The following is a 26,429-nucleotide window of genomic DNA, read 5'->3' on the forward strand; positions in this document are numbered from 1 at the left end:
ACTTTTCTATTATTACGTGGGGGACTTTTATTTTGAACATTTCTGATCGTCACGTCTTCCCTGTGTGTGGGTGTTGTAGAATTTGGATTTACCTGTAGCCGCAGGTAATAACCTACACGGGAAGACGGAGGAACAGAACACTGCGGAATTTACCAAAAGGAGTTTAGTCTTCAGTGGTTAGGGTTGGTAGCTAGCTATTTGTCTTGAAATCGGTTGACTTTGTCGTGAAGAAAACACAATTGGAGAGTTGAGAAACCGATACACACAAACTCGACCCAAAGAAAGAAAGTTTTCCGTACGGACTTCCGTAATTTTATCGGCGTCAAGAGTTAACAAAAGTAACCCAAACGATTTATGCGGTAAGTTAACTTCTCAAGTGTTCACCATATGAAGAAGCTTATCCTTATTTCGAACAAGCTTGACTCTAGCCTGATAAAGTGATCTTATAGATGACATGTTATTTGTGTTTTGAAAAGTCATATTTAAAACTTCCCAATTTCTTTACCCTTAAAAAGGTAGCCTACCCGATCAAAATAGACCGAATGCACGCACGGAAAATGTATCCAAAACAAAGTCCTTGTGACAGTTCCACCAGCCAAATTGATAAGCGATTTAGATTGACTTGAAAGATATCAGAATTTGACTTTTTCCTATGGCATTCTCTCCAATTGCATGATTGTTAAAACGTGTATCTGCAAAGTAGCCGACAACAAACTATGGGCTGTATCTCAAAATACAGTATTAGTTCAATGTTTGGCGTCAATAGTCTACTTGTTGCAACAGGAAATTATTAATGTGACTGTGACTGGCAAAGAGATGATTAGTAAGCATAATAATTACTGTGTTTAGATATGACTATTATAAAGTGTTCATGTTCCCATCACATTGAAAGGTCCCGGGAGGTTTGAGCCATGCCTGGCCACAGCACAGGGGCTCCTCAGAAGTCCCGCCACGACAAACAGCACAGGGGACACAGCACCAGGGCTGACGGCTACAAGCAGGGCCGCACCATCTCTAGAGACCGCACCGCCAGCCAAGAGTCCTACAAGGACCCTCATGCCGACCACAACACACGGGAACAGTACAATGGCGACCACACCCGTCACTCTGAAGCCCAGCAAGGCCGCAGAGGAGCACCCTCGACACGACACATCAACGGGCGGGGGTCAGAGACACTGGGCTTCATCCCTGGCTCAGCAGACTCTCCCCAGAGCACAAATGCATGTGGTTCCTGTGCCTCTATGGGCTGGAGTGGCTGCAAGGCGCTCCTTTGCTGTGTCCTCACCTGTGGCTTCTGTGGCAGCCGGGATCTCTGTCTGCCTGTCAACAACGAGAGCTCCACGGACCACCCCAGCAAGGCCGACCCTGAGCAGCCCCACCCCCCCAACGGCATGTCCGTGTCCAAGCCCACCTGCGGCATCCCTCTGGAGCCCAGCATCAAGCCTTCCAAACAGCCCTCCAAGCTGCCTCCCAGTGACAGCTTCCGCTACAAGGACGTCCGCATCGGTGGCCAGACGGTGGTCTATCCCACCTCGTCGTCGGGCCCCAAACGGACGCGTACGGGCGGCAAGGGCGACAGCCAGCGTCCCGTCAGCAACACCAGCACCATCTACTCCCGGGAGGACCTGGATCTGGACGACCTGAGCGACAGCGGCACGGACATTGACTCGCTCATCACTAAGAAACTTCTAGAGCTCTACGCGCTGCACCAGATCGACCAACTGGCCAAGTGCACGTCTGACTCGTCGTTCTCAAGGAAGACCAATGAGATCAGTGAGCTGATCTGCAGTATTGCTCAGGACTACAACCTGGAGCAGCGGGAGGCAGAGTGCAGGCTGGTGCATGGCGTCATCCGCATCAGCACGCGCAAAGGCAAGAAGAACAAAAACTCCAACTCCCAGGCCCAGGAGCCAGTGCACCAGCAGCCGCGATCAAACGGGGGGAACGACCGAGGGACCCTCCTTCCTGACAGTGGCAATGAAACAATGATGTACACCTTTAACAGCAGTGAGAGTAAGAGAGGGTTACTACATTTATGTATCCATTCAAAATAACTAGTGCATTTCAGGTATTGAGGGTCTTGAGCGAATAAGGGTGACAAAGTTTTGTCTTTCAATTTAAGTCAGAAAATCCAACAATGAATTCTATTCCACATTACTTTCCCATTTAACCTCCCAGTTTTCCCCTATTCTTACTTCATGTTTATGTCGCATACCAAAACCATAGATTACTCTGCTGAAATGCTTTTGGTGCGCTAGTTAGTGTTTGTTGTCTCACCTCTTCGGTATCATTGAGTCTCCATTTTCTATTCATTCATATACATCTATGTTTGAGTAACTGTAAGTTGTGTTTTTACCACAGTGGAGCCTGAGGTGAAAGTGTCAGAGCTGACACAGTCGGACGAACTAGCCAGGAAGATGAGGTACTACAGTGGAAGAAGTAAGTACTTCTGGACTTGAATTCACTGTCTCACAGTAGGAGTAATGAATGAGATTATATGGACATGGGGTACCTGATCCTAGATCAGCACTCCTCTGAGATGCTTTTTGAAAACGTGCCCTAGTCTAGCTAGTCTTGGCCAAACCTGCACCTACAGTAACATTGTTTGACACTTATTTTACAGTATTTAGACTAGTACTATATCTAGACCCTGTACTTCCCCATACCATAGATGTTGTACTGTATAAGATGCAGTGCATTTGGAAAGTATTCAGACCCCTTTCTCCACATTTTGTTACCTTACGGCCTTGTTCTAAAATGGATTAAATACAATGTTTTTCCTCATCAATCTACACACAATACCCCACAATGACGAAGCAAAAACACGATTTTAGACATTTTTGCAAATGTATTAAAACAAAAAACATACCTTATTTACATAAGTATTCAGACCGTTTGCTATTTGACTCAAAATTGAGCTCGGGTGCATCCTGTTTCGATTGATCATCCTTAAGATGTTTCTTCAACTTGATTGGAGTCCACCTGTGGACATGATTTGGAAAGGCTCACACCTCTATATAAAGGTCCCACAGTTGAAATGTGCATGTCAGAGCAAAAACCAAGCCATGAGGTGGAAGGAGTTGTTCGTAGAGCTCTGAGACAGGATTGTGTCGAGGTACAGATCTGGGGAAGGGTACCAAAAAATATCTGCAGCATTGAAGGTCCCCAAGAACACAGTGGCCTCCATCATTCCTAAATTGAAGAAGTTTGGAATCACCAAGACTCTTCCTAGATCTGGCCAAACTGAGGAATCGGGGGTGAAGGGCCTTGCTCAGGGAGGTGACCAAGAACCCGATGGTCACTGAAGGAGCTCCAGATATCCTCCGTGGAGATGGGAGAATCTTCCATAAGGACAACCATCTCTGCAGCACTCCACCTATCAGGCCTTTATGGTAGAGTGGCCAGACAGAAGCTACTCCTCAGTAAAAGGCACATGACAGCCCGCTTGGCATTTGCCAAAAGGCATCTGAAGACTCTCAGACCATGAAAAACGAGATTCTCTGGTCTGATGAATCCAAGATTGAACTCTTTGGCCTGAATGCCAAGAGTCATATCCGGAGGAAACGTGGCACCATCCCTACGGTGAAGCATGGTGGTGGCAGCATCATGCTGTGGGGATGTTTTTCAGCTGCAGGGACTGGGAGACTAGTCGGGCTTGAGGGAAAGATGAATGGAGCAAAGTACAGAGAGATCCTTGATGAAAACCTGCTCCAGAGTGCTTAGGACCTCAGACTTGGGCAACGGTTCACCTTCCAACAGGACAACGACCCTAAGCACACAGCCAAGACATCGCAGGAGTGGCTTCGGGACAAGTCTCTGAATGTCCTTGAGTGGCCCAGCCAGAGCCCGGACTTCAACCCGATCGAACAACTCTGGAGAGATCTTAAAATAGCTGTGCAGCGACGCTCCCCGTCCAACCTGACAAAGCTTGAGAGGATCTGCGGAGAGGAATGGGAGTTATTCTCCAAATACAGGTGTGCCAATCTTTCAGCGTCGTACCCTAGAAGACTCGAATCTGTAATCACTGCCAAAGTTGCTTCAACACAGTACTGAGTAAAAGGTCTGAATACTTATGTGAAAATTAATTAGCAAACATTTCTAAAAAACAGTTTTCTTTGTCATTTTGGAGTATTGTGTGTAGATTGAGGGGGAACAATCGAATCGATTTTAGAATAAGGCTGCAACGTAACAAAATGTGGAAAGTCAAGGGGTCTGAATATTTTCTGAATGCACTGTATATCTTGAATCTGAGCCAGCATCTATTTACAGTTTGGTGGGTTCTGCAGCGTTTCAGTGTAAATGTTCTACACTGGAAATACTCTCCCATATCTGATCCGATACATGTTTTCAGAACAATAACACATTGTTTCCTTGTTGTGGCTTATGGAATGGTTCTTTTCTTGTCCTGGGCAGTCTTCATTTAGGCACCAAACAGCAGAAAACTGACTGGAACAGGGAAGGACTAGCTAGACTTGTCCAATTTAGAAACGCTCATTTTCCGTTGCAAAACGTTTCTATCTGCGTGGCCTAATGAACACAACCCTGGGTTCTATGCGGCAGCAGAGGTAGTAGGCCTAACCGCTAGGCTTGGCTGACTGTTCCGGTAAGTCATGGTAACTGAGGGGCTCTGTTCAACGCAGCTGCAGGCGTTTTCTAACCTTCTCTCTGATCACCAGTGGCATACTGTGTTTTGATGTGACTCCTGGAGAAGGAAAGCCTTCGCATTCCTCCTTTTTCTGTGTGCTGTTTTCTGCTGGCTATTATACCACCTCCCCCTCTCTGCCACCCTATACACCCCTTGCATCCCATCTCAGTTTCCCTATTTGCTCTGGGTAGGTGGTAGTGGCGGTGCATAATGCCCCCCCCCCCCCCCCCCCTCAGGCAGCGTATCAGGTGACATTAAATACCTGCCACATAATGGATGACGGTTTATGAAATTTGGGTAGTAACCCTGATTACAGCTTTTTGTTGTACGGTGGTGAGAATGGAAGGTGAGGGGGAGTCTTGTTACAATGCCTTTTGAATAGAGGAACATTGCGATGTTTTCACACCATATACATCTGTGGGAGTGTGCCAGGATATCAGCTGTCAGAATGTAATTTTTCTATCTTTATTTGATGAAGGGACAGTTTAATGGACACAGATCTTAAGCCTAGTCCTGTAAATAAAAATGCTCAATGGAGAATCTGTAGCTTTTAAATCCAGGATTAAGCTTAACCAGTGTCCAGGAAACCTGTTCCGTAAGGTATGGAGTGGTTCAGTAACCATTTAAAGTGGTAACTTCAAATATGTCTATACCTTATAGTCTCTGTCCATTTTAAATACTGGCTGGTAAATGTCTCTCTCTATTCTGGCCCTTCTAGCTGTCTCCTCCAGCTCAGCTACAGCCTACTCTCACTACCAGCATGACACAGAGACTGACTCGTCAGGGGCCCCACTGCTGCACGTCCTCTGAACGTCAGGACAAGGTCAACGCAACGTCTAGGGCACAACGTTCTCAAGGGCCTCAACCGAACTGGGTCTGGCTGTTGTGTGGTAGTGGGACATGTTTTTGTTGATCAGCCTATTGTTCCTCCAACACTGTCATGCTTCACTGGAACTAATAGAAGGACATCCTATAATGACAGAGGAGCTTAAGTGTGGGACTATTGAAGCCAGCTCTTCTCTCTGGTGTGGATTCAGCATGTCCTTCCAAACCACGGAACCGTCTGTGAGGGAGGCCTGCTTGGAAGGGCGAGATGGTGGCACAAGTCTACGGGTGCCCAATTGGCACATATCTGAACATTGGAAGAGCGGGGTTTTTTTTAACGGGAAGAAAACGATGGACTTTTATTGTGTATTTGCATGCTATATTGTAAGTTGTTTTTATACCAGTTATGTTGTTGCCTTGCCACTCCTAGCAGAGACACTAAAAAATCACTCCATGCATTTTTAACTCGGTTCTCAGTAAAGTGACTGAACCCTAACGCATAACCGTCCCTGTTTTAGTGTGTGTGTGTGTGTGTGCGCGTGTGACTGTGTTTGTCACCCTACCATTTGGACCCAGTACCAGGTTTAGCTTCATACTTTACTTTGTCAAAGGAGTTACTTTGTACAAAACGTTTTTTTCCAAGTGAACGTTGCTTTTTGGTTTGTCTAAACATCTCTTTCTAAATTGGAATTGGGGCATTTTGTCAATGTATAGGTACATTTTTTATAAAAAAATTAAAAAGCAATGAATCTCCTTGCCTGTTTATTCCAACTTGCTACTGTTTTAATTCAACTCTGTTGATCTAAAATATAGTTAAATCTAATAGAGTATGGATTCGGTATGCACATTGGATTGCATCTTAACTTGGTCTGTGCATGCGATTTCCATTGACACCAATGCTTGAGTTAAACACAGATCTCAAGGATGGATTCAGTCCATTGAGTCTTCAATTACTTTGTGCTGCTTATGTTTACACAGATGTGTGTTATTTGGGAACACTAGGGATGATGTGTTTTTGATGTTGGGTTAGTCTCTAATTTGTCATTTGATCAGATTTATGTTAAAGGTCAGCTATGCAGCAGAAGGGGGGGAAAATATCTAATGTAGTGTACATTTTTAAAAAGCCTGTACTGGTAATTTATTGTCAAGCTTTCAATCTTTCCTTCACCATGTAATGTGTTAACGGGCATCGCTGTATATTCTTTCAACACTAACTAGTCCTACACTCTTTTGCCTGCTCTCACTGTCACAGCAACATGTTTGTGCAACGTTGTTGGGCTACTTTATCAGCACCTCTCTCTCTCTCCCCGTCTCTCAAATTACTGTCGTCAGCCCCCCCTCCACCCCGGTCAATGTGTTGTCAGTCTATTTCCGCCCTCAGCGAAAAAGGAGGAACTCGTTTGACTGGTTTTGACAAAAGAAAGGATATCAAATCCTGCTGCCTGTCCTGAGTAGTTCATCGCAGAGGGGAGCACTATGAAAACCTGCTTTTGAGAATTCCTCTGTGTCCCGACGCTCTGTTGAGATTCATTTCTGTTTCCCCTGGCTCTCTGCCCCCTCTGCATTCCAGTTCTACCTGTGTGAGGCATCGTGAAATTAGTTGTTTCACAACTAACACCTCACACCCGGTCACATGACATTATATGTACCTTCTCTAAACCGAATGGCACAGAGAATGTCTCTTCTCTTGGATGTTGACATGCATGGTGACATATTTCAATAAATACTTCCATGTTGACATATTTCAATAAAGACTTCCATGTTGACATATTTCAATAAAGACTTCCATGTTGACATATTTCAATAAAGACTTCCATGTTGACATATTTCAATAAAGACTTCCATGTTGACATATTTCAATAAAGACTTCCATGTTGACATATTTCAATAAAGACTTCCATGTTGACATATTTCAATAAAGACTTCCATGTTGACATATTTCAATAAAGACTTCCTTGTTGACATATTTCAATAAAGTTTTCCATGTTGACATATTTCAATAAAGACTTCCATGTTGACATATTTCAATAAAGTCTTCCATGTTGACATATTTCAATAAGCGTACAAAAAGCCCATGTTTGCAGTGGACAACAGATTTGATGTGTCATGGAGTTTATCATCTTGATTCATGTGCGCATGATTGTTTGTAAGAATTGTGTTAACATTAACCTAATGCAGGTTACAGCCGAACCCTTCTTGCCCTGGTGTCAGTTTAAATGACCACCACAGGAGGGAGCAGCATACCACAATCATTGAAAATCGTTTCCCTGCTCCAGCTTAAAGGGGAAAGGCACCTGCTGATCTGACCTTGTTTTGGGCTTGCTCCTCAAGAAGTGGTGGCGGCCGTGACCCAAGCCAAACGCCAGTTGGTGTGAGTGTTTCTCGAGTCTGTCCTTGCTACACCGAGACACACCTATCTGTCAGAACCTTGCCCGTAGCCGTTTCTCCCCACGCAATCGCAAACAAACCTGCAGGTTGAGTTTAATAAATACAGACAGGTGTATGGTGAGGTGCTGGAGGAAGTTTTGGATAGGTCAGTAGCTAACAGAGTAATATGAGAAGAATGCAATTGCTGAATTTAGGTCGATGTTTTTTTGGGGGGCTATTTTGCTTCCACTGGTCCTGGGTCTCTTTTTAAGGTCAACGGCATCTAGAACTTTACTTAGTACCAGGACATTTCTGCTAAAAAGCTGGTTGCCTCGGCCAGGAGGCTGGAATTTGGCAGCAAGTAGATCTTCCAGAAAGAAAATAACCCCAAGCACACATCAAAATCCACAAAGAAAGGATTAATTGACCACAAAAATCAACATTTGGCAATGGCCATCTCAGTGTCCTGACTTGAACCCCATTGAAAACCTGTGGTTTGAATTGAAGAGGGCAATCCATAAGCGCAGACGAGGATATCAAGGTTCTGGAAAGATTATGTATGGGGGAATGGGCTATTTCAAGCGCTCTGTTTTTCAGGGTGAAATCTGAACTTGAGATCCACAAGTGGGATTGCATGGAAATTCCCCTGACCCAGTGAAGATAAGGTATTTTCTGAGTCTGGGGTAATGTTACGTCTAGGGCTCAGGAAGCTACATTAACTTAATTTTGTATAAAATCATATATTGATGTCAATGAAATAGTTCTATTTTGTATCATAGGATTTGGGCCTCAGTGTGTAAAATTACACTGAACAAAAATAAAAATGCAACATGTAAAGTGTTGGTCCCATGTTTCATGAGCTGAAATAAAATGTCTCAAAATGTTCCATACTGACAAAAAGCTTATTTATCTAAAATTCTGTGCAGAAATTTGCTTACATCCCTGTTAGTGAGCATTTCTCCTTTGCCGAGATAATCCATCCACCTGACAGTTGTGGCATATCAAGAAACTGATTAAAGAGTGTGATCATTACACAGGTGCACCTTGTGCCGGGGACAATAAAAAGCCACCCTAAAATGTGCAGTTTTGTCAGACAACATGATGTCACAGATATCTTAAGTTTTGAGGGAGTGTGCAATTGGCATGCTGACTGCAGGAATGTCCACCAGAGCTGTTGCCAGAGAAACTAATGCTAATTTATCTACCATTTTATAGAATTTATCAGTAAGTCCAACTGGCTTCACAACCGCAGACCCCATATAACCACGCCAGCCCAGGACCTCCATATCCCGCTTCTTCACCTGTGGGATGGTCTGAGACCAGCCACCCGGACACCTGATGAAACTGTGGGTTTGCACAACTGTAGAATTTCTGCACAAACTGTCAGAAACATCTCAGGGAAGCTCATCTGCGTGCTCGTCGTCCTCACCAGGGTCTTGACCTGACTGCAGTTTGGCGTCGTAACCGCCTTCCATGGCCACTGGCACGCTGGAGAAGTGTGCTCTTCATAGATGAATCCTGGTTTGAACAGTACCTGGCAGATGACAGACAGTGTGTATATCATCGTGTGGGCGAGCGGTTTGCTGATGTCAATGTTGTGAACAGAGTGCCCCATGGTGGCGGTGGGGTTATGGTATGGGCAGGCATAAGCTACGGACATCAAACACAATTGCATTTTATCGATGGCAATTTGAATGTACAGAGATACCATGACGAGATCCTAAGGCCCAATGTCGTGCCATTCATCTGCCACCATCACCTCATGTTTCAGCATACATTATTAACCAACTTCGCACAGCCATTGAAGAGGAGTGGGACAACATTCCACAGGCCACAATCAACAGCCTGATCAACTCTATGCGAAGGAGGCAAATGGTGATCACACCAGATACTGACTGGTTTTCAAATCGACACCCCTACCTTTTTTTTAAGGTATCTGTGACCAACAGATGCATATCTGTATTCTCAGTCATGTGAAATCCATACATTAGGGCCTAATGAATTTATTTCAATTGACTGATTTCCTTATATGAACTGTAACTCAGTCAAATCTTTGAAATTGTTGCATGTTGCATTTTTGTTCAGTTTATATTGTGGAAAACCTTGTAGTACCTCAATAATGCTCAGGTTGTAATAGTCAAAAGTTACCTGGAGTCCATACCATTTGTTTAATAGATCCCTCTATTGCACCAGGAGAAATCTGCAGGCCTAAATCCAAAATGAATGAGTGATGCTGCCAATCTTTCCCATTCATTTGGAAATGTGGCCTCCGAACGCATTGAGCATGATCCACACAATGGATGGCATGAACATCAGACTCAAATAAGTAAGGTTTGAAATATGTCACTGCCCACCAGCCAAGTGTTACATCTGCTCCTGCCACGCCCTCTACTTCTCGTCCTGTCTCCCTAACCTGCCGCCACTCCCCCAGTACTCTCTCCCTCTCTCTCTCTGTGTGTATGTGATGGTGTGAGTGGAGACAGGTGTGCTGGAGGTGGAACAGATCCCCACCAGCTGCAACCAGTTCCATAATCAAGGCCTCTACAAATACTCAGCCCTGCCACTTTCAACTGCCAGTTCATAGCCTCTGCTCAGTCAGTCTGTGTTTGTTCCTGCATAGAGCTTGTTATCCTGTTGTGCCTGTTTCTCCCTAGCCTGACACTGCTTTTCTCTCCGCTCTGCCTCTGGTCCCTGTCTCCAGTCCCTTGTCTCGTCAGTCCTGCTTCCCTGCCCTGGACCCCCCCTGCTTTTCAATAAACACCTTATCTTGTCCCTGTCTCCTCGTCTGAGATTGCACTTGGGTTCACCTGCTCCGCCCCGTGTAATACCAAGAGCTGTCGAAATTACAGCTGCGTTAAGTCCATGAAGCACAATGCGTTTATGTGGTTTGTGTTTAGCCAGTTGAGTTCGCATTGGTCAAAGCAAAAGAGTAAGCTCACGTGCCAATCATTAATTAGAAGACACCAGGGGGCTGTAGAGAGAGACCTGTGGTACAACTACACTCACAGAGCACAGAAAGATCATGGCCGGGGATACATTTCACGTACTGTGCTTCTGATGGAGCTACTGATCAGCACTGCTCTTCTTTGGACTGATCCTACATGGGACTTTGGGTATAGTGGAACACCCAATATCGCTCCAGTGTGGGAGGTAAGGTCAGTCTGCCATGTGCCACTTTGCATCCTAAAGGTGACCGTTCCTCAACTATGTGGCTGTTCCACAGAGCTGGATCTCAGAGTGTTATTGAAGTGGACTCCTACGGGAAGATCAATGTTGAAAATACAGAAAGAGCAGAGAGACTGAGTAGGGCCTGGCTGCGCTCTGGTTGGTCATAATATCAAAGCTGAGGATGCTGGACGCTACACCGGTCAACATTACCCTATGGAATATGGCCCAAAATATGGGGATGGTTTGGTTTATCTGTCTGTCCTTTTGATCTCTTCATCGACACCAGCGCAGATCTACAGGCTCTCCCGACCTTCCTTGACTTCACCCCAACATTCTCAGACCAAAGTCGCCTCTCTGTGATGTCAATCAGTTGCATAGGGCTCTGTATGGCACTGCCCTTAATGGTTGTCATAGTTGGTGTTTACACCAAGATGAGGGACCTCCTAAAAGCAGAGGTTTCTTCAGGCATGGAGGCGACAGAGCACCAAGTCTTGGGCTGATGTCCTGCTCCTCCTCACTCTCAGTTCTCTCTTAAAGATGCCATGTTTTCCACTGTCAATGTATTGATTGTGTAAGTCCTTTACTGATTGTATTATTTTTACTGTTAGCTACATTAAATGATGTTAGGAAGATTTGAACAGGCATGTATTATATATATTTTAAATGTTTTCTGGAGACGTATCCCTAGGCTCCAAAGCCTTTTTCTTGGTTTCGACATAAAGTTTTGCTTTTGTGAATTGCTCTGTAAAAATGTCTATACTAATTTGTGAATACAAAGGAATGAAACCATGCAGAATGTATCTTTGAGATCTGATAGATCTGTCTTCATGGCAGCATAAATAAACACTCTGTACTGTGTAATCGAAGAGCAGTAAGAGACTTATTTTTCGGTAACACTGTACCTAAATACAAAAAAAGTCTGAATAAAAAAATAAAACATTTAATCACACATTTTCACCTTTATTTTTGTTGTTGTTGTGAAAAGTTGTTCACGTGTCCAGTCTAGGGAAACTAAAATACAACCTAATGTTGTCACGGTGTGACACTCTACATATGTAGATATTGTATTCTTTATTTAGATATGTAGAACACCGTGACATTTTTCATTCAAGCCCGACCTTGGCTTCATTAGACTGAAAATATTATTCCTCATATCTTATTGGTATGATAAGGGGAGCTTAGTGACTGTTATCGACCGTTGAGACAGTCACTATGCAGTTCCGTTGAGGCTGTCTCTCGTTGCGAGAGACACTCGTGAGAGGAGAGAGGCAGCAAGATGACGGTACAGGGTACCCAGCTGGTAAACCCCCTTCCAAAGTGCCCTCTGTACCGGTGAGGTATTACAGATAAAGCTTACTGTTCAAACACATTACGAATCAACAGGAACTGCAGCAGGAAGTTATAAACTCGAGGAGCACTCTCACACTACTGTGATAGCCTTGTCTATGTATAAAAACATCACTGATGCTTCACTCATTCCCAATTCCCAACACAGATTCACTCTAACCCAATGGTTAGGGGGGAGAATGTGGGCTTTTAAATTCTACACATATTTTCCCAGTGCTCTGCATATTAGTAGTTACTTTAGAAGAGATATGTTTAAATTGAGCTTGAAGGGCTCCTTGAATGGCAATGCCTGCTGTAATATAGACCTCTTGAACGTGGACGTTTAATCTACTTTGGCTTGGCTAATGCTGTTTGTATTCTTATCTCGCAAACCATATTCCAAATTGTAAAGACACATAACACAGTAATTGTATAAAAATATATTTCGAAAAGATATTCTGGAGGCAGTCCCAGAAATGATTTACATTACTCATGCAAACATTACACAAAACAAACAATGTATCTAAACAGTATTCTGCACAATATCCATGGTTTTAAGGAATGTGTATTGTAGACTGGAGTGAAGCCTGTCTGATATAACCAGTAAAATGTCTGTTATAACTACCAGCCATTGTGACCTCAATTTTTTACCAAAAATGTTGCTAATATACAGTAAATGTTGCTCATTCATAGTTGGATGTAAACAATAGCAAACTGTTCTCATATTTTAGAGAAAAAAAATATTTTCCTATTTGGTCAGACATGAAAACCTGTCAGGGATAGTGTTACTGTGAATAAAGAATACACATGTATTTTGTTTCCCCTTATGACGAGCACTTATTTGTCAATCTCTTCACCACATGACCAGGCACTCCAACTCAGTCCTGGGGGCTCAATATCCCTCACAGCGGGAAATTATATCAGGTCTCTGTACATCAGCTCTACAGTAAGCTACCTACTGAAGAGCATATCGACCAGGAAGTCCAGTAGATCTGCTTGACCAATGACAGGACGGAAGAAGAGCTCGGTGATGAGGTTGGGTGTGATGGTCTTGAGCATTGAGGCTGCGAGCAGGATGCCAGCGAAGCGGCCTCGGTCCCCAGGGTGGAGTGATTGGACCACCTCCCTCAGAGCATGCTGAGCCTCCTGCTGTAAGTCCTCCACGAATAGAGCTGCCTTTAGGTCTTTCACATCTGTTGAGGAGGACAGACATGTATCATGAGTGGACAAGCTACATTTTATGCCCAGTTGTACAGCACAGTACCTTTCAGTTGTATATGACATTGCAATAGATTTTTTTGTAACCCTACTGATCAGCTGGATTCACTGAAGTTATTTTATGTTTTGTTGCGTTGAGTCGACATTGTGGACAAGCCCTTAACAAGTCTTATTTAATGTTTGAATTCTGTTAGTAGGTAAAATCCCTACCGAACATGCACTTCCATTGACTGGTTGAAATATTGAAGCTTTAAGGCAAACCTTACCTGGGTTAAATATCATGGTGCCCTTGAGGTATGCGTACTCCTTTGGACTTAAATCCAGACTCCAGAACTTTTTGAGGCATGACTTGAGTTTGTTCACACCAGCCAAGGTGGGCTGCTCTCTTTCCGTCTCTGAGCTCTCTTGAGAATTCAAGAGGATTCTTTTCAGCATGCTATCGACAGGGGTGTCGATGACGTCAAAGTTCATGCCTTCCTGGGCCAGACCCAAAATAAAGAGTGGCACCCAGCAACTTTGGAGGAGCGACAGTTGATCGTTCAGTGGGAGTTGGTTGAAAGCAGGTAAGTTCTTCATGAAGTGAATTGTTTTCACCAGCACTCCCGATGCCCCTTGGCAAATGTCTACCGGACTTTTCAAGCACACTGTCCGTCGCATCTCACAGTTGCATCTACGAGGCATAAAGTTGTAGTTCAGGCTGTTGTGGCTTGACTTGTAATTTTCTCGATTGAGGATGTTGTAAAGGATAGCATTTGACTGCCTATCATCGTAGTCTGTACATTGACATACGTTATCCATTTTGATGAGATACAGAACAAACTCTCAAAAACAAAATGAAAAGCTGAAATACATTCAAATGTTCTTGTCCTACCAAGACAGGCCCTTGTTGAGGTGGTGTGTGGTTGTGCGGATGCCTTGCACCATGCTTCTATTTTTAAGGCCAACCCACTGAGCTAAACTTGTGCACCTTGACCTGTCAATACTCCCTCGGTGAAAAACAAAGTGCCCCTAAAGAGCAGACAACTCGACTGACGGTGTCCTCCTAAAGAGCAGATAAGGTTTTCTCAATGGAAACCAAAGGAAAGTGCATATCCATATTGGGCGGGGTGAGCCTAATCTGTGTGACTCTGTCATTACCCCAGGCTGTACCAAGCTACCAAGGACTGTGGGAGTACTCAAGCACACTGTATATAGCTCCGTTCATTGCCAGCTCACACCTAAGTTGAACACGGGCCAACGCAAACAGGTAAGGGACCACTGACCTGTCAGCTAAGTCCTTGAGCGATGTACCCAACCTGAACTTTTTATTTTACTAAGTTTAGTTCAGACTTACAAGGGCTAAATATTTCTAAACCAATAGGCCTGCATAACCATTACATTGAACAAAAGCTTTAAAATATGTTTGTACAATGCCAGGAATGACAGACGGAATTAGTGAAGGAAAATAATAGTGAAACATATTGTAATTCAGTGAGGATTTGGAAGCTACAGCCCTTCTGCCCTAAACTCTGATCCCAGCCATGTATTCCACACTGACTCAGAAGCTTGTCTCATCAATAAGTGTTTTCTGGGCAAATCTGGCCAGCAGACTGCTCGATACCCAGACCCAAATTAATACCAGATCCCGACCAAACCAATACACAACCTTTTGAGACACACACACCAAGAAGCAGACTCTTGAGACTGAAACCAAGTGTATCGAGAGTCTGACAAGCCCAAGACCAGTGCAAATGTGAACAAACAAGATCCAGAACGAGACCCAGAGCAAAAGACCAATCTGAAGGCGTCCCATCCAGCTTCCACAAAAAGCAAGGTGCCCTGACACGTTTGTGTTGCGTCGCTACCTTTAGTCACATAACTCCGACAAGAGATATCTTGACCACATGAGTTGAGAGACAAACTATGGTCTGGGACCATGAGCTGAGATCCCGACCTAGACCTGAACATTGATGCTGGGACCCAGACCCAGTGAAAAGGCCATGACCACATTTACCGTACGTGGCATTGTGTGATCTCAAGACCAAGACAACAAGATCCTGTCTCTGGTTCCAACTAACCCAACCATTTAAAGTATGTAAATATATTTAAAGAGCTTTGCAAAAAAACTGGATTAACGGGAAATTTGTCTCTCTGAACTTAAACAATCGAGTGATCGATTTTATACATGTCTGTCATTGAACAACTCCATGCCATGATTTAATTAGTGAAAAAACACAAATGTGAAAAATTGGTGGATATGGTTTGTTATCTTTGCAGTGCCTAGCACAGAGGTTTGAACCAGATAAGCTGATTACTTTATTAGTCTGATAAATTAACAGGATGTGAGCATGTGTCATACAGTGCATTTGGAAAGTATTCACACCCCTTGAATTTTTCTACATTTTGTTACGTTACAGCCTTGTTCTAAAATTGATTCAATTGTTTTTTCCTTGTCAATCTACACACAACACCCCATAATGACAAAGCAAAAACTGATTTTTAGAAATGTTTGCATATGTATTAAAAATTCAAAACCCTTTACTCAATACTTTGTTGAAGAATCTTTGGTAGCGATTACAGCCACAAGTTTTATTGGGTATGACGCTACAAGCTTGGCACACCTGTATTTGGGGAGTTTCTCCCATTCTTCTCTACAGATCCTCTCAAGCTCTGTCAGGTTGGATGGGGAGCGTCGCTGCACATCTATTTTTAGGTCTCTCCAGAGATGTTCGATCGGGTTGAAGTCCGGGCTCTGGCTGACCACTCAAGGACATTCAGAGACTTGTCCCGAAGCCACTCCTGCATTGTCTTGGCTGTGTGCTTAGGGTTGTTGTCCTGTTGGAAGGTGAGCCGTCGCCCCAGTCTCAGGTCTTGAGAGCTCTGGAGCAGGTTTCATAAAGGATCTCTCTGTACATTGCTCCATTCATCTTTCCCTCGATCCTGACTAATCTCCCTGTCCCTGCAGCTGAAAAACATCCCCACAGCATGATGCTGCCACCGCCGTGATTCACCGTAGGGATGTTGCCAGATTTCCTCCCGACATGATGCAGTGCTTTAGTTCCAAACTTCTTCCATTTAAGAATGATGGAGGACACTGTGTTCTTGAGGACCTTCAATGCTGCAGACATTTTTTTGGTACCCTTCCCCAGATCTGTGCCTTGACACAATCCTGTCTCGGAGCTCTACGGACAATTCCTTCGACCTCATGGCTTGGTTTTTGCTCTGACATGCACTGTCAACTGTGGGACCTTATATAGACAGGTGTGTGCCTTTCCAAATCACGTCCAATCAATTGAATTTACCACAGGTAGACCCCAGTCAAGTTGTAGAAACATCTCCGGTATGATAAACGAAAACAGGATGCACCTGTGCTCAATTTTGAGTCTCATAGCAAAGTGTCTGAACACTTATGTAAATAAAGTATTTCTGTTTTTAATTTTTAATAAATAAGCAACCATTTCTAAGAACCTTTTTTTCGCTTTGCCATTATGGGGTATTGTGTGTAGGTAAAAAAATGTTATGTAAAAAAATTAGGAAAAAGTCAAGGGGTCTGAATAGTTTCCGAATGCACTGCATGTGTTTGGGTAAGGAGGCGTGGTAGGGGGACCCTGGTTACCACAACACTATTGGTTCAATATCTTTTATACTTTTCATCATATTTTATCAAGCTAGAGTCTCTGATACACTGTTTCAACTGTCAAATACGGCTTCATAGCTATCAAAATGTCTAAATCAGAGATGTCCTGCTGAAAGGAGTCAAGGTCAAGCTCATGAGCTGAACGACTGCAATAAAGAGATTGCAGGTGCAGGTCGCCGAGGGCATCACCAGTCCCCTGAATGCTTGCATGACTTCCACTTTTAGGCACATAATTCTGACATGAGACAGTGCCCATTGGTGTATTTTGAGTAGTTTATCCTAACAGATGAAAAAACATCAACATGCTACATCTGTGGGATATGAGGGTTATGAAGAAATATCCTACCGGTGTGCTGTTTTTTGGCATCACTGATTATTTGGACGAGTCCCGATTTTGTCGGGGTACACCTAGACCTGAATTTCAGAAGGGGAGGGGATTTGGCCCGTGGACTTGGCTGGGAGGATTTTAGAGGAAGGTGTGGAAAGAGGATCCGCCCTGGTTCCGCCACTCGCACTAGGCCAAACACCTCAACCTCTCCCCCATAACAAATTGAGTAGCTCACAGGAGGCCAGCGCTCACGCAAGATGTGGTTGATGCAAAATGTGGTTTGCTGAAATACATTGGTGGGGTGGTGTGCATAATTGGTGTGCGTCTGACTTCAAATCCATCATTTCAGATATAAAGCCCTTATTGAGTAAGGACGAAGAGGCAAACTGGCTAAATAGGCAACTGAATTTAAGACAGACGACATTTCTCTGGCAATAACCTGTCTCACACCTCCCGGTCTGCACAGGGAGGTGTGAGATCCGTATTGTGTCGTCTCCTAGGGCTCTTTTGTAATGTATCTGTATTCTCACAAACCTAACTTGCTAGTTTCACGAAAACATGGGTATATTTTGCCAGATACATTCTCTGCAGTGAAATAGTCAGACATGCAGGTCTCCACTCCCCAGGGTAAGCATCCAGGTATTGTAACTCGCGAGGCATGCTGGCAGTCGTAAATGCCTTTGATAAGGCTTGTTTTTTATTGAGGCGAGGAGCAGTCTGAGACGGGCACGGAGGACAGACGCTTATCACCGCAGAGATAGTAAAAAGAAAAAAAAGCAAACACTGTCCTTCATTCTGGAAGAACGTCGCAAGGGCTGCATTAAAGCAGCCCCTAAAGTGCTACATTTGCTCTGAGGCGTATGACGCAATGGCCATCGCTGTCACCTGCGGAATGTCCTTGCAACAAGTTGTTGACATGCTTTTATTGCTTTCACACTGCTTTTAATACACCCCAGGCAATGTCTAATGTCTCTACTTTCAGCTTGTTACACTGTTAATACTGTGTTGGAAAAACAGAAACATTTGATAGTAACAGCAATCATTACTGGAACGTTTTCTAGCGAGGAAGTTTATTGCCCAGTTCAACCAAGAATTAAATGATTGTCATGAACTTACTACACAACTGTAATTATCGTGGTATATCTCTTTGTCATATTCAATTTCCCCTGAACAATATCACTTATTAAGCACAGGGATAGATAGTAAACTGCAGCATCTCTCCTCTCTGCTACCACGGTCATTGAGTTCGAGAGCGGGAAATACCATCCTGTCTGACTCTGTGTGTGACGGGCACAACTCTTATTGGCCTTGATCTACTATACATGTCACAAAGGTTCACGTGAGTCACCGTTCATGTGGGCACCAGACCCGGTCGGTGACATCGCCTCCTCGTGACAGCATGTCGAACTCCCAACACGGCACGCTCTCTAGTTATCTGAAGGATCTCGTGTATGGACGTGGAGCTCCCTCAAACGTGTACAGTGGGCCAATATCAAATCAAATCACATTTTATTTGTCACATGCGCTGAATACAACAGGTGTAGGTAGACCTTACCAACAATACAGTTCTAAGACAATAGAGTTAAGAAAATATTTACAAAAAAAAGTAAAGAATTGAAAGAACACAATAAAATAACAATAATTAGGATATATACAGGGGGCACTGGTACCGAGTCAATGTAAACAGCAATCAACAGTAGTGTAAAAACAAAGGGGGGGGGGGGGGGGGGGGGGGGTAGAAGCTCTGGTACCGCTTGCCGTGCCGTAGCAGAGAGAACTGTCTATGACTTGGGTAACTGGAGTCTTTTGATCGTTTTTTCGGCCTTCCTCTGACACCGCCTAGTGTCAGTATGTCTATTCGTAGATCATGACGCTTGCCAAAAGGATGTGATTTTCATTGCTTTACTGATTGGATGACTGCTCTTTTTTGGCTTTTTCTTATTTTCACTATTAATTCAGTTTTATGGGAAAATACAAACATGTGTTTCAATTCCTTTTGGTGTCACGCCCTGAACATAGTAAGCTGTTTTTTCTCTGTGTTTGTTGGTGCGTGATGGTGACTTGGGTGGGTTATCTAGGTGAATTTGTATGTCTATGGTGCCCTGATATGGTTCCCAATCAGAGGAATCGTTGTCTCTGATTGGGGATCATATTTAGGCAGCCATTTCCCTTTTGTGTTTGTGAGATCTTGTCTATGTTTAGTTGCCTGTCTGCACTATTTGTATAGCTTCACGTTTCGTTGGTTGTTTTTGTTCAGTGTTCACTCATTAAAGAGAATGTACACATACCACGCTGCACCTTGGTCTCTCTCATACGACGATCGTGACATTTGGAGACCTATTTCTCCAACTCTATTTGAATTTGATCTGTATTCTAAACTCTTACTGAAGGGTTCTGAATTCAAAGTTGAGTGACACTTGTGAAAAGCACATTTCATCAGCCCAATTATCTATACTTTTCAGGCTGAAGTGGATTTGTGTCACTTGGTGCCGCCACCCAGAAGCCACCTATATTTCTCATTTTATTGTCTCCAACTCAAAAATACTGCCATAAAAGCAGAGTTCAAGGCCAAGGAGAGGCCTTCCTCTTTGTCGTCTCCAGGTTGCTGAACTGTGATAACCTACAGGTATTCTACAATAGTTGTGTCTAGGGCAAGACAGTAGTAACAAAGGAACTCAGAAAGAAATTGATTTTCACGGCATTGTATGGAAAATAAGGGTATGATTCATGGATTCAAATAACCTTATGGATTATTAGAAATATGCCAATCTGTAATAGTTGTGTTATTATACAGTAAGCAACCTGTTGTTTCAAAGTCTACGTTGGAGGGACAAAACCTGTAAAATATGACCATCTCATCAAGACTGCTCAGGGTTCTGGGTAGGGAATTTGGGATGCAGCCTAAAAGCCTAAGTGGGGTCCTCTTCTCATCTCAATTTCTGCGCTTATCTAAAACACCTGGACATTTGATCGCAAATCAGCTGGTGGCCCCTTCAGTATAAAGGAATGAGAAATGACGAGACGACACAACCCTGGTAGCAATACTGCACACCACCCATGCTGTATCTAATCCAGGCAAATACCTAAATGCAGGTATTATGGGTTCTGCGTTATTACATGTATTACTAACCCTAGGAACATTTTAGCGCCCTCTAGTGTTTTTCTAGGAGAAATATGGTCAGCCTTTCAAGCAGTGTTTATTTGCAATGGGTTTACATTAAAATGTATATCAAGCTGTCACGTTCGTTGTATGGATGAGACCAAGGCGCAGCGTGAGATGAATACATCTTCTCATTTAATGAAGCGAAGAACACTTAAACAAACTTACAAAACAACAGAACGAACATGAAGCTATATACACTGCTCAAAGAAATAAAGGGAACACTTAAACAACACAATGTAACTCCAAGTCAATCACACTTCTGTGAAATCAAACTGTCCACTTAGGAAGCAACACTGATTGACAATAAATTTCACATGCTGTTGTGCAAATGGAATAGACAAAAGGTGGAAATTATAGGCAATTAGCAAGACACCCCCAATAAAGGAGTGGTTCTGCAGATGGTGACCACAGACCACTTCTCAGTTCCTATGCTTCCTGGCTGATGTTTTGGTCACTTTTGAATGCTGGCGGTGCTTTCACTCTAGTGGTAGCATGAGACGGAGTCTACAACCCACACAAGTGGCTCAGGTAGTGCAGCTCATCCAGGATGGCACATCAATGCGAGCTGTGGCAAGAAGGTTTGCTGTGTCTGTCAGCGTAGTGTCCAGAGCATGGAGGCGCTACCAGGAGACAGGCCAGTACATCAGGAGACGTGGAGGAGGCCGTAGGAGGGCAACAACCCAGCAGCAGGACCGCTACCTCTGCCTTTGTGCAAGGAGGAGCACTGCCAGAGCCCTGCAAAATGACCTCCAGCAGGCCTAAGTGGACAGTTTGATTTCACAGAAGTGTGATTGACTTGGAGTTTACATTGTGTTGTTTAAGTGTTCCCTTAATTTTTTTGAGCAGTGTATGAAAAGTGCACACAGGCAACTAACACAAAGACAATCACCCACGAAATGCTCAAGGAATATGGCTGCCTAAATATGGTTCCCAATCAGAGACAACGATAAACAGCTGCCTCTAATTGAGAACCAATCTAGGCAACCATAGACATATAACTACCTAGACTAGTCAAAAACCCATAGACATACAAAAAACCATAGACAAGACAAAAACCAAACAAACCACCCCTTGTCACACCCTGACCTAACCAAAATAATAAAGAAAACAAATAATACTAAGGTCAGGGCGTGACACAAGCCGTCATTGTTAAAATCAATAACCATTTGCATTTCTACTTGCAATTATATCATGCTTCTTTGAGATAACTAATCAAAAGGACCAAAGAGCAAATGCTGGTTTGTTGCGTGATATCTATTTATTGATGATGACGAGGCATCCCGCAAGGAAGACGGGCAGAGTTTCAGTCAGTGTCCAACATAGCCAACCCTTCCTCTCTTAGTAAAGACAGCTAGGTACAAATGACTAATGAACGTAATGAAAAATTGGAGATGGGGACTGCGTTTCTAACCATCCATGTCATATAATTTTGACTGTGATGAATTAAGCAAAATTACTGGGAAAGTAAACAGTGTACTCAATGCACGGGCATCATTTATCATCTCCTGACCTGATAGACTACCGTATCAATTAAGGCGCATGCATTAATCAATTTTCAAACTTCACCAACGAACAGGGATGTCACATGGCTACGGTGATTAATCACTGACCAATGTTAATTGATACATTGTGTGTCTGTCTGGAGTGATGCTCCCACTTGTGGGCTGTATACAATTGCCAATGAAACAGAGCAGTGGAATACAGGGACAGTGCAAAAGAAGTCTAGGGTCGAAGGTGAATTACAGTGAGAAATAGTGCATGTTTGAGATCAACAACATTGCAGTCAGACCGTGCAGAATCACTGATCTACAAATCACCTTGCGTCCCAAATCTACTCACTATGAGATTGTGATTCTGCCTTCCTTGCCTTGCTGGAACTGAGCCCCTGATCACAGGTGTGATCATTTGATACCTGTTGTTGAGCATCTCAAATTGTCTAAAAAGTAGGCTAGTTTCCTTTCTGCCATCTAATTTCTTTCATCTGCAATTATGTGTAAGAACGTAGGCCTACAAGTGAAAGCCTGGTTATCAGCCTCCATATTTCCCCCAGGCTATCATGTCTTTGAGGGCAGATTTTCGAGCTCCCAGTTGTTTTGAATCTTGGTCCCCACCATAATGTCGCGTTTACGTGCTAGTCGGAACTAGGAAACTCTGAAATAGGTATACACGTTGAAGTTATACACGTGCTGCGTTTAACGACTCAGCAAGTCAGACATTTCTGAATTTCCTAGTTCCCGACTAGCATATGAACGCGGCATTAAACCCCAATCCATCATCTTTCTTTTTTAATCCCAAAAAACAGGATAAATACAAACAGACAATGATAACACATGCTAGGCTAGGGGGTACAACAAATTACACAAAGATGAAAATATACAAACGTATTGATTGTTTTAACAGCTTTCTTATTAGAATAATGTAGAATGGTCTTAATGTACTGCTTGAATTCCTTATAGAAAACAAGGAAGAGTGTTTTTTTATTCGTGAATTTACATTTATGAATATGACATTTTTCCATTAGCACAATTAGATTGAGGTAAAATTGTTTTTCCTTATCCTTATTATAGTTAAGGAAACCGAGCAGCACATTCTCCTATAAAAAAATAATATCAACAATTATAAAACTATGAATATCTTTCCATAATTGTTTTACATGTAGACAATGCCAAAATAAATGCGAAACTGTTTCTGGATGCTCAACACAAAAAGTACAATCAATGTTAATGTCTTTTTTGAGTTTCTTCAGGTAATGATTCACAGGGTAATACTTATGGATCATTCTGAAAGAGACCTCTTTGGCCTTGTTAACAAGCAGGTATTTGTGTGGTAATAACCAGACTTTTTCCCAACATATATTAGTGACCAATGTATTCCAGTAACTTGTGACATAAGGAATGGATACAATATCCCTTTGAAATAAAGCACGTATAGATCTATTGTTCTGAAGGTGCAAGGAGAAACATATTTTCCCTATTGGAGAGTCACCTGGATTAAGCGAGGGTAGGTCAAGAAGGTGAGGTCTGGTTACACCTCTAAACAACATGAGAGTTCCAGATGGAATAGCATCAAAGACTATGGCGACTATGGCTACACCTCTGTAGGTGTAGCCGGGATATGGTAAGGAGATTTTTTTAAAATACTCATAATTGAGTAACAATCCTTCTGCATTAAAAAGTTGACTCACAGGCAGGATATGATTATTAAACCAGTTCTTAAAAAATAAATACTGGTTTCTATACAAAATATCCTTATTGTTCCAAATTAAATACCTATGCGGGGGAAAATGGTTTATATATTAACGACCACGCTAACAAGTATTGTCTATGAACAGCAGATCATTTTGTAGGAATCTTATCAATGTTATTGTTACAAAGTAACATAAAATTGAAGCCACCAAAACGGGAGAAGATATAATGACGGATGAAATTCCAAAATGAAGTGTCCATCATCCTTCTAAATCGGAACTTTCCGAGTTGTCCTGAACACGGCATCAGTTTGCTAGAGTGACGTATGGTACGTGCTACGGTACGCCACTTGTGACCAAGGGGGAAAAGCGCGGACATTGAGAATACTGGGGAAATTGTAGGTAAGCTGTTAAAACTACCATCATATAGATTACTTAAATACGAGTCTGTAATTCCTAAAGCATTATGGATATTTACAATTTATGTATAGCAACTGTTTAGCTTACAAACACCTATATTTCAAAGGTCGACATTAGCTTCCTTTTTGGGCCTCTGTGCTGCCGTCGTTTTTAGAGCATAAGAGCAAACAAGTCCCACCTCTATGCCGCACTCATTGGACGACAGTGAAAATATTGTTATCTGATAGGACTGGCTTCACGTAACTTAAATTACTGGCTCCTCTGAATTTTCATGAATATTTTGAACATAAATCGGATTGATGTTTGACACAAATAGGAACCAGTCGAAATCAAATAGCTACATCCAAACCGAGTTTGACGATAATTTCCCAAAAGTCGATTATTACTTGATACCCTTGTTCTCAAATTATTAGAAATACGTTTGGAAGGATGACCCATAAATTGAGAAGTTTTGCCGCACCTAAGGTTACTTTAGCTACTTTTGGCAGCACTCTGGCATTGGTAGCAACTAGCCAGTGTGATAGCCGACCAGCAGTGTCGTCAAATTAGCTGACGTTAGTCCTTTTGCTGCCAATTTATATGCAGACCGTCGACATTAACAATCTCGTACATGCATAACCACCGGACCAACCATGCTAGCTAACTAGTTAGACCCGCGTGGCTGTAACTGGCTAACGCAAGCTAATGCTAAGCTAGTTAGCTAAGATGCTACTAGGTAGGAAAGCTGGACTCCCAGTTGCAAGAGCCTAGCTCTGCTTAACATTCCGCTGTCCAGGGTAACGGAGAAAGGGACTGAAAAACGAGTCTTCAGCAGGAAAATAAAGTTTGAATTCGTGTAGTAATATGTCAAATGTACCTGGTTGGCTGTCAAGGGATAAACACAGTTCGTCAGATAATTGTACTCCCTGACTGATTAAACATGCCCTTAATGATTCTACTTTAGAACGGTATTTTCTCACTCCAGTAACCACCTGACTTTCTTCAAGTCTTTAAATGACACTGAACAAAAACATAAACACAACGTTAATTGCTGGTTTCATGAGCTAAAATAAAAGATACCAGAAGTGTTCCATATGCACATAAAGCTTATTTCTCTCAAATTTTGTGGACAAATATGTTTACGTCCCTGTTAGTGAGCATTTTATCCTTAGTCAAGATAATCCATCCATCTGACAGGTGTGGCATATCACAAGCTGATTAAACAGCATGATAATTACATAGGTGCACCTTGTGCTGGGGACAATAACAGGCCACTCTAAATTGAGCAGTTTTGTCACAACACAAAACCACAGATGTCTCAAGTTTTGAGGGAGTGCAATTGGCATGCTGACTTCAGGAATGTCCACCAGAGCTGTTGCCAAATAATTACATGTTAATTTCTCTACCATAAGCTACCTCCAATATAGTTTTAGAGAATTTTGTAGTATGTCCACCCGACCTCAACCGCAGACCATGTGTAACCACGCCAGCCCAGGTACTCCACATCTGGTTTCTTCACCTGTGGGATTGGTTGGTGCAGAGAAGTATTTATGTCTGTAATATAGCTCTTTTGTGGGGAAAACCAATTTTGATTGACTGGGTCTGGCGCCCAGTGGGTGTGCCTATGCCCAACCATGGCTGCGGCTCTGCCCAGTCATGTGAAACCATAGATTAGGGCCTAATTTATTTATTTCTATTCACTTATTTCCTTATATGTAACTCAGCAATTGTAACTCAGCAAAATCTTAGAAATTGTTGCATGTTGTGTTTATATTTTTGTTTAGTATACATACCATGTAATCTCTCATCAATTTGGACACCGTCTTGAGATAAATCAATACTTTGAAGACATGTCCTGGCAAGGCATGTGAGAGGGTGGCTAGACTGGCTACTGGAGCAGGTGGGCAGAGGTTCAGGTCAGGTTTAGTTCATTTAGATTTTTTTTTAAATAAATCATTGCCTACTTTTAACCCACACTTGACCACGCATATAATTCATTTGACGTAGTATCTAAAAGTTTGAGGAGAGTAGTCATAAAATTTGATGGGGGAACAAAAAATGAGTTAATGTGATGTCAAGGTGGGGCGAAGTCCCATGTAATTGGGAATTATATTTTTGGCATCAGGTTGAAAAAGATATTGCATAGCAATGAGATTTTGACCAAAATTCTCACAAGTGATTGGCACCACA

The 26,429-nt window shown here is 42.9% G+C and overlaps 3 protein-coding genes across 4 annotated transcripts in view; 2 read left to right on the forward strand and 1 right to left on the reverse strand.

Annotated features, from left to right (window-relative positions):
* LOC139564416 (keratinocyte differentiation factor 1-like) lies at positions 1 to 6,215 on the forward strand. The gene is made up of 4 exons (XM_071383930.1): positions 1 to 359; positions 893 to 2,013; positions 2,362 to 2,439; positions 5,364 to 6,215. Exons 2-4 carry the CDS (start codon positions 912 to 914, stop codon positions 5,453 to 5,455), a joined length of 1,272 nt encoding a protein of 423 aa, XP_071240031.1. The 5' UTR covers positions 1 to 359; positions 893 to 911; the 3' UTR covers positions 5,456 to 6,215.
* Positions 6,216 to 12,759: 6,544 nt separating this feature from the next.
* On the reverse strand, positions 12,760 to 14,458 carry LOC139564483 (nuclear receptor subfamily 0 group B member 2-like). The gene is made up of 2 exons (XM_071384037.1): positions 13,816 to 14,458; positions 12,760 to 13,524 (listed from the first exon to the last, which is right to left on the reverse strand). Exons 1-2 carry the CDS (start codon positions 14,345 to 14,347, stop codon positions 13,283 to 13,285), a joined length of 774 nt encoding a protein of 257 aa, XP_071240138.1. The 5' UTR covers positions 14,348 to 14,458; the 3' UTR covers positions 12,760 to 13,282.
* Positions 14,459 to 24,170: 9,712 nt separating this feature from the next.
* The window catches only part of LOC139564311 (zinc finger protein 407-like), a 185,217-nt gene continuing 182,958 nt past the window's right edge, over positions 24,171 to 26,429 (forward strand). The window contains exon 1 of one of the 2 annotated variants that reach the window (XM_071383732.1): positions 24,171 to 24,242. The gene's annotated coding sequence lies outside the window, so the exon portion shown is untranslated. The remainder of the gene's footprint in view (positions 24,243 to 26,429) is intronic. The other variant, XM_071383733.1, reaches the window with a different exon arrangement.

This window comes from Salvelinus alpinus, chromosome 35 (assembly GCF_045679555.1).
Source record: "Salvelinus alpinus chromosome 35, SLU_Salpinus.1, whole genome shotgun sequence".
NCBI classification, from domain to species: domain Eukaryota; kingdom Metazoa; phylum Chordata; class Actinopteri; order Salmoniformes; family Salmonidae; genus Salvelinus; species Salvelinus alpinus.

What these genes read in the sequence shown, in the direction of transcription:
- LOC139564483 (XM_071384037.1), bottom strand. Translation starts at nt 14,347, where the DNA reads ATGGATAACGTATGTCAATGTACAGACTACGATGATAGGCAGTCAAAT. An exon ending in CACCATGATATTTAACCCAG is followed by an intron (nt 13,525 to 13,815) that starts GTAAGGTTTGCC and finishes CCTCCTCAACAG; the next exon opens with ATGTGAAAGACCTAAAGGCA.
- LOC139564416 (XM_071383930.1), top strand. Translation starts at nt 912, where the DNA reads ATGCCTGGCCACAGCACAGGGGCTCCTCAGAAGTCCCGCCACGACAAA. An exon ending in CACCTTTAACAGCAGTGAGA is followed by an intron (nt 2,014 to 2,361) that starts GTAAGAGAGGGT and finishes TTTTTACCACAG; the next exon opens with TGGAGCCTGAGGTGAAAGTG. An exon ending in GAGGTACTACAGTGGAAGAA is followed by an intron (nt 2,440 to 5,363) that starts GTAAGTACTTCT and finishes TGGCCCTTCTAG; the next exon opens with CTGTCTCCTCCAGCTCAGCT.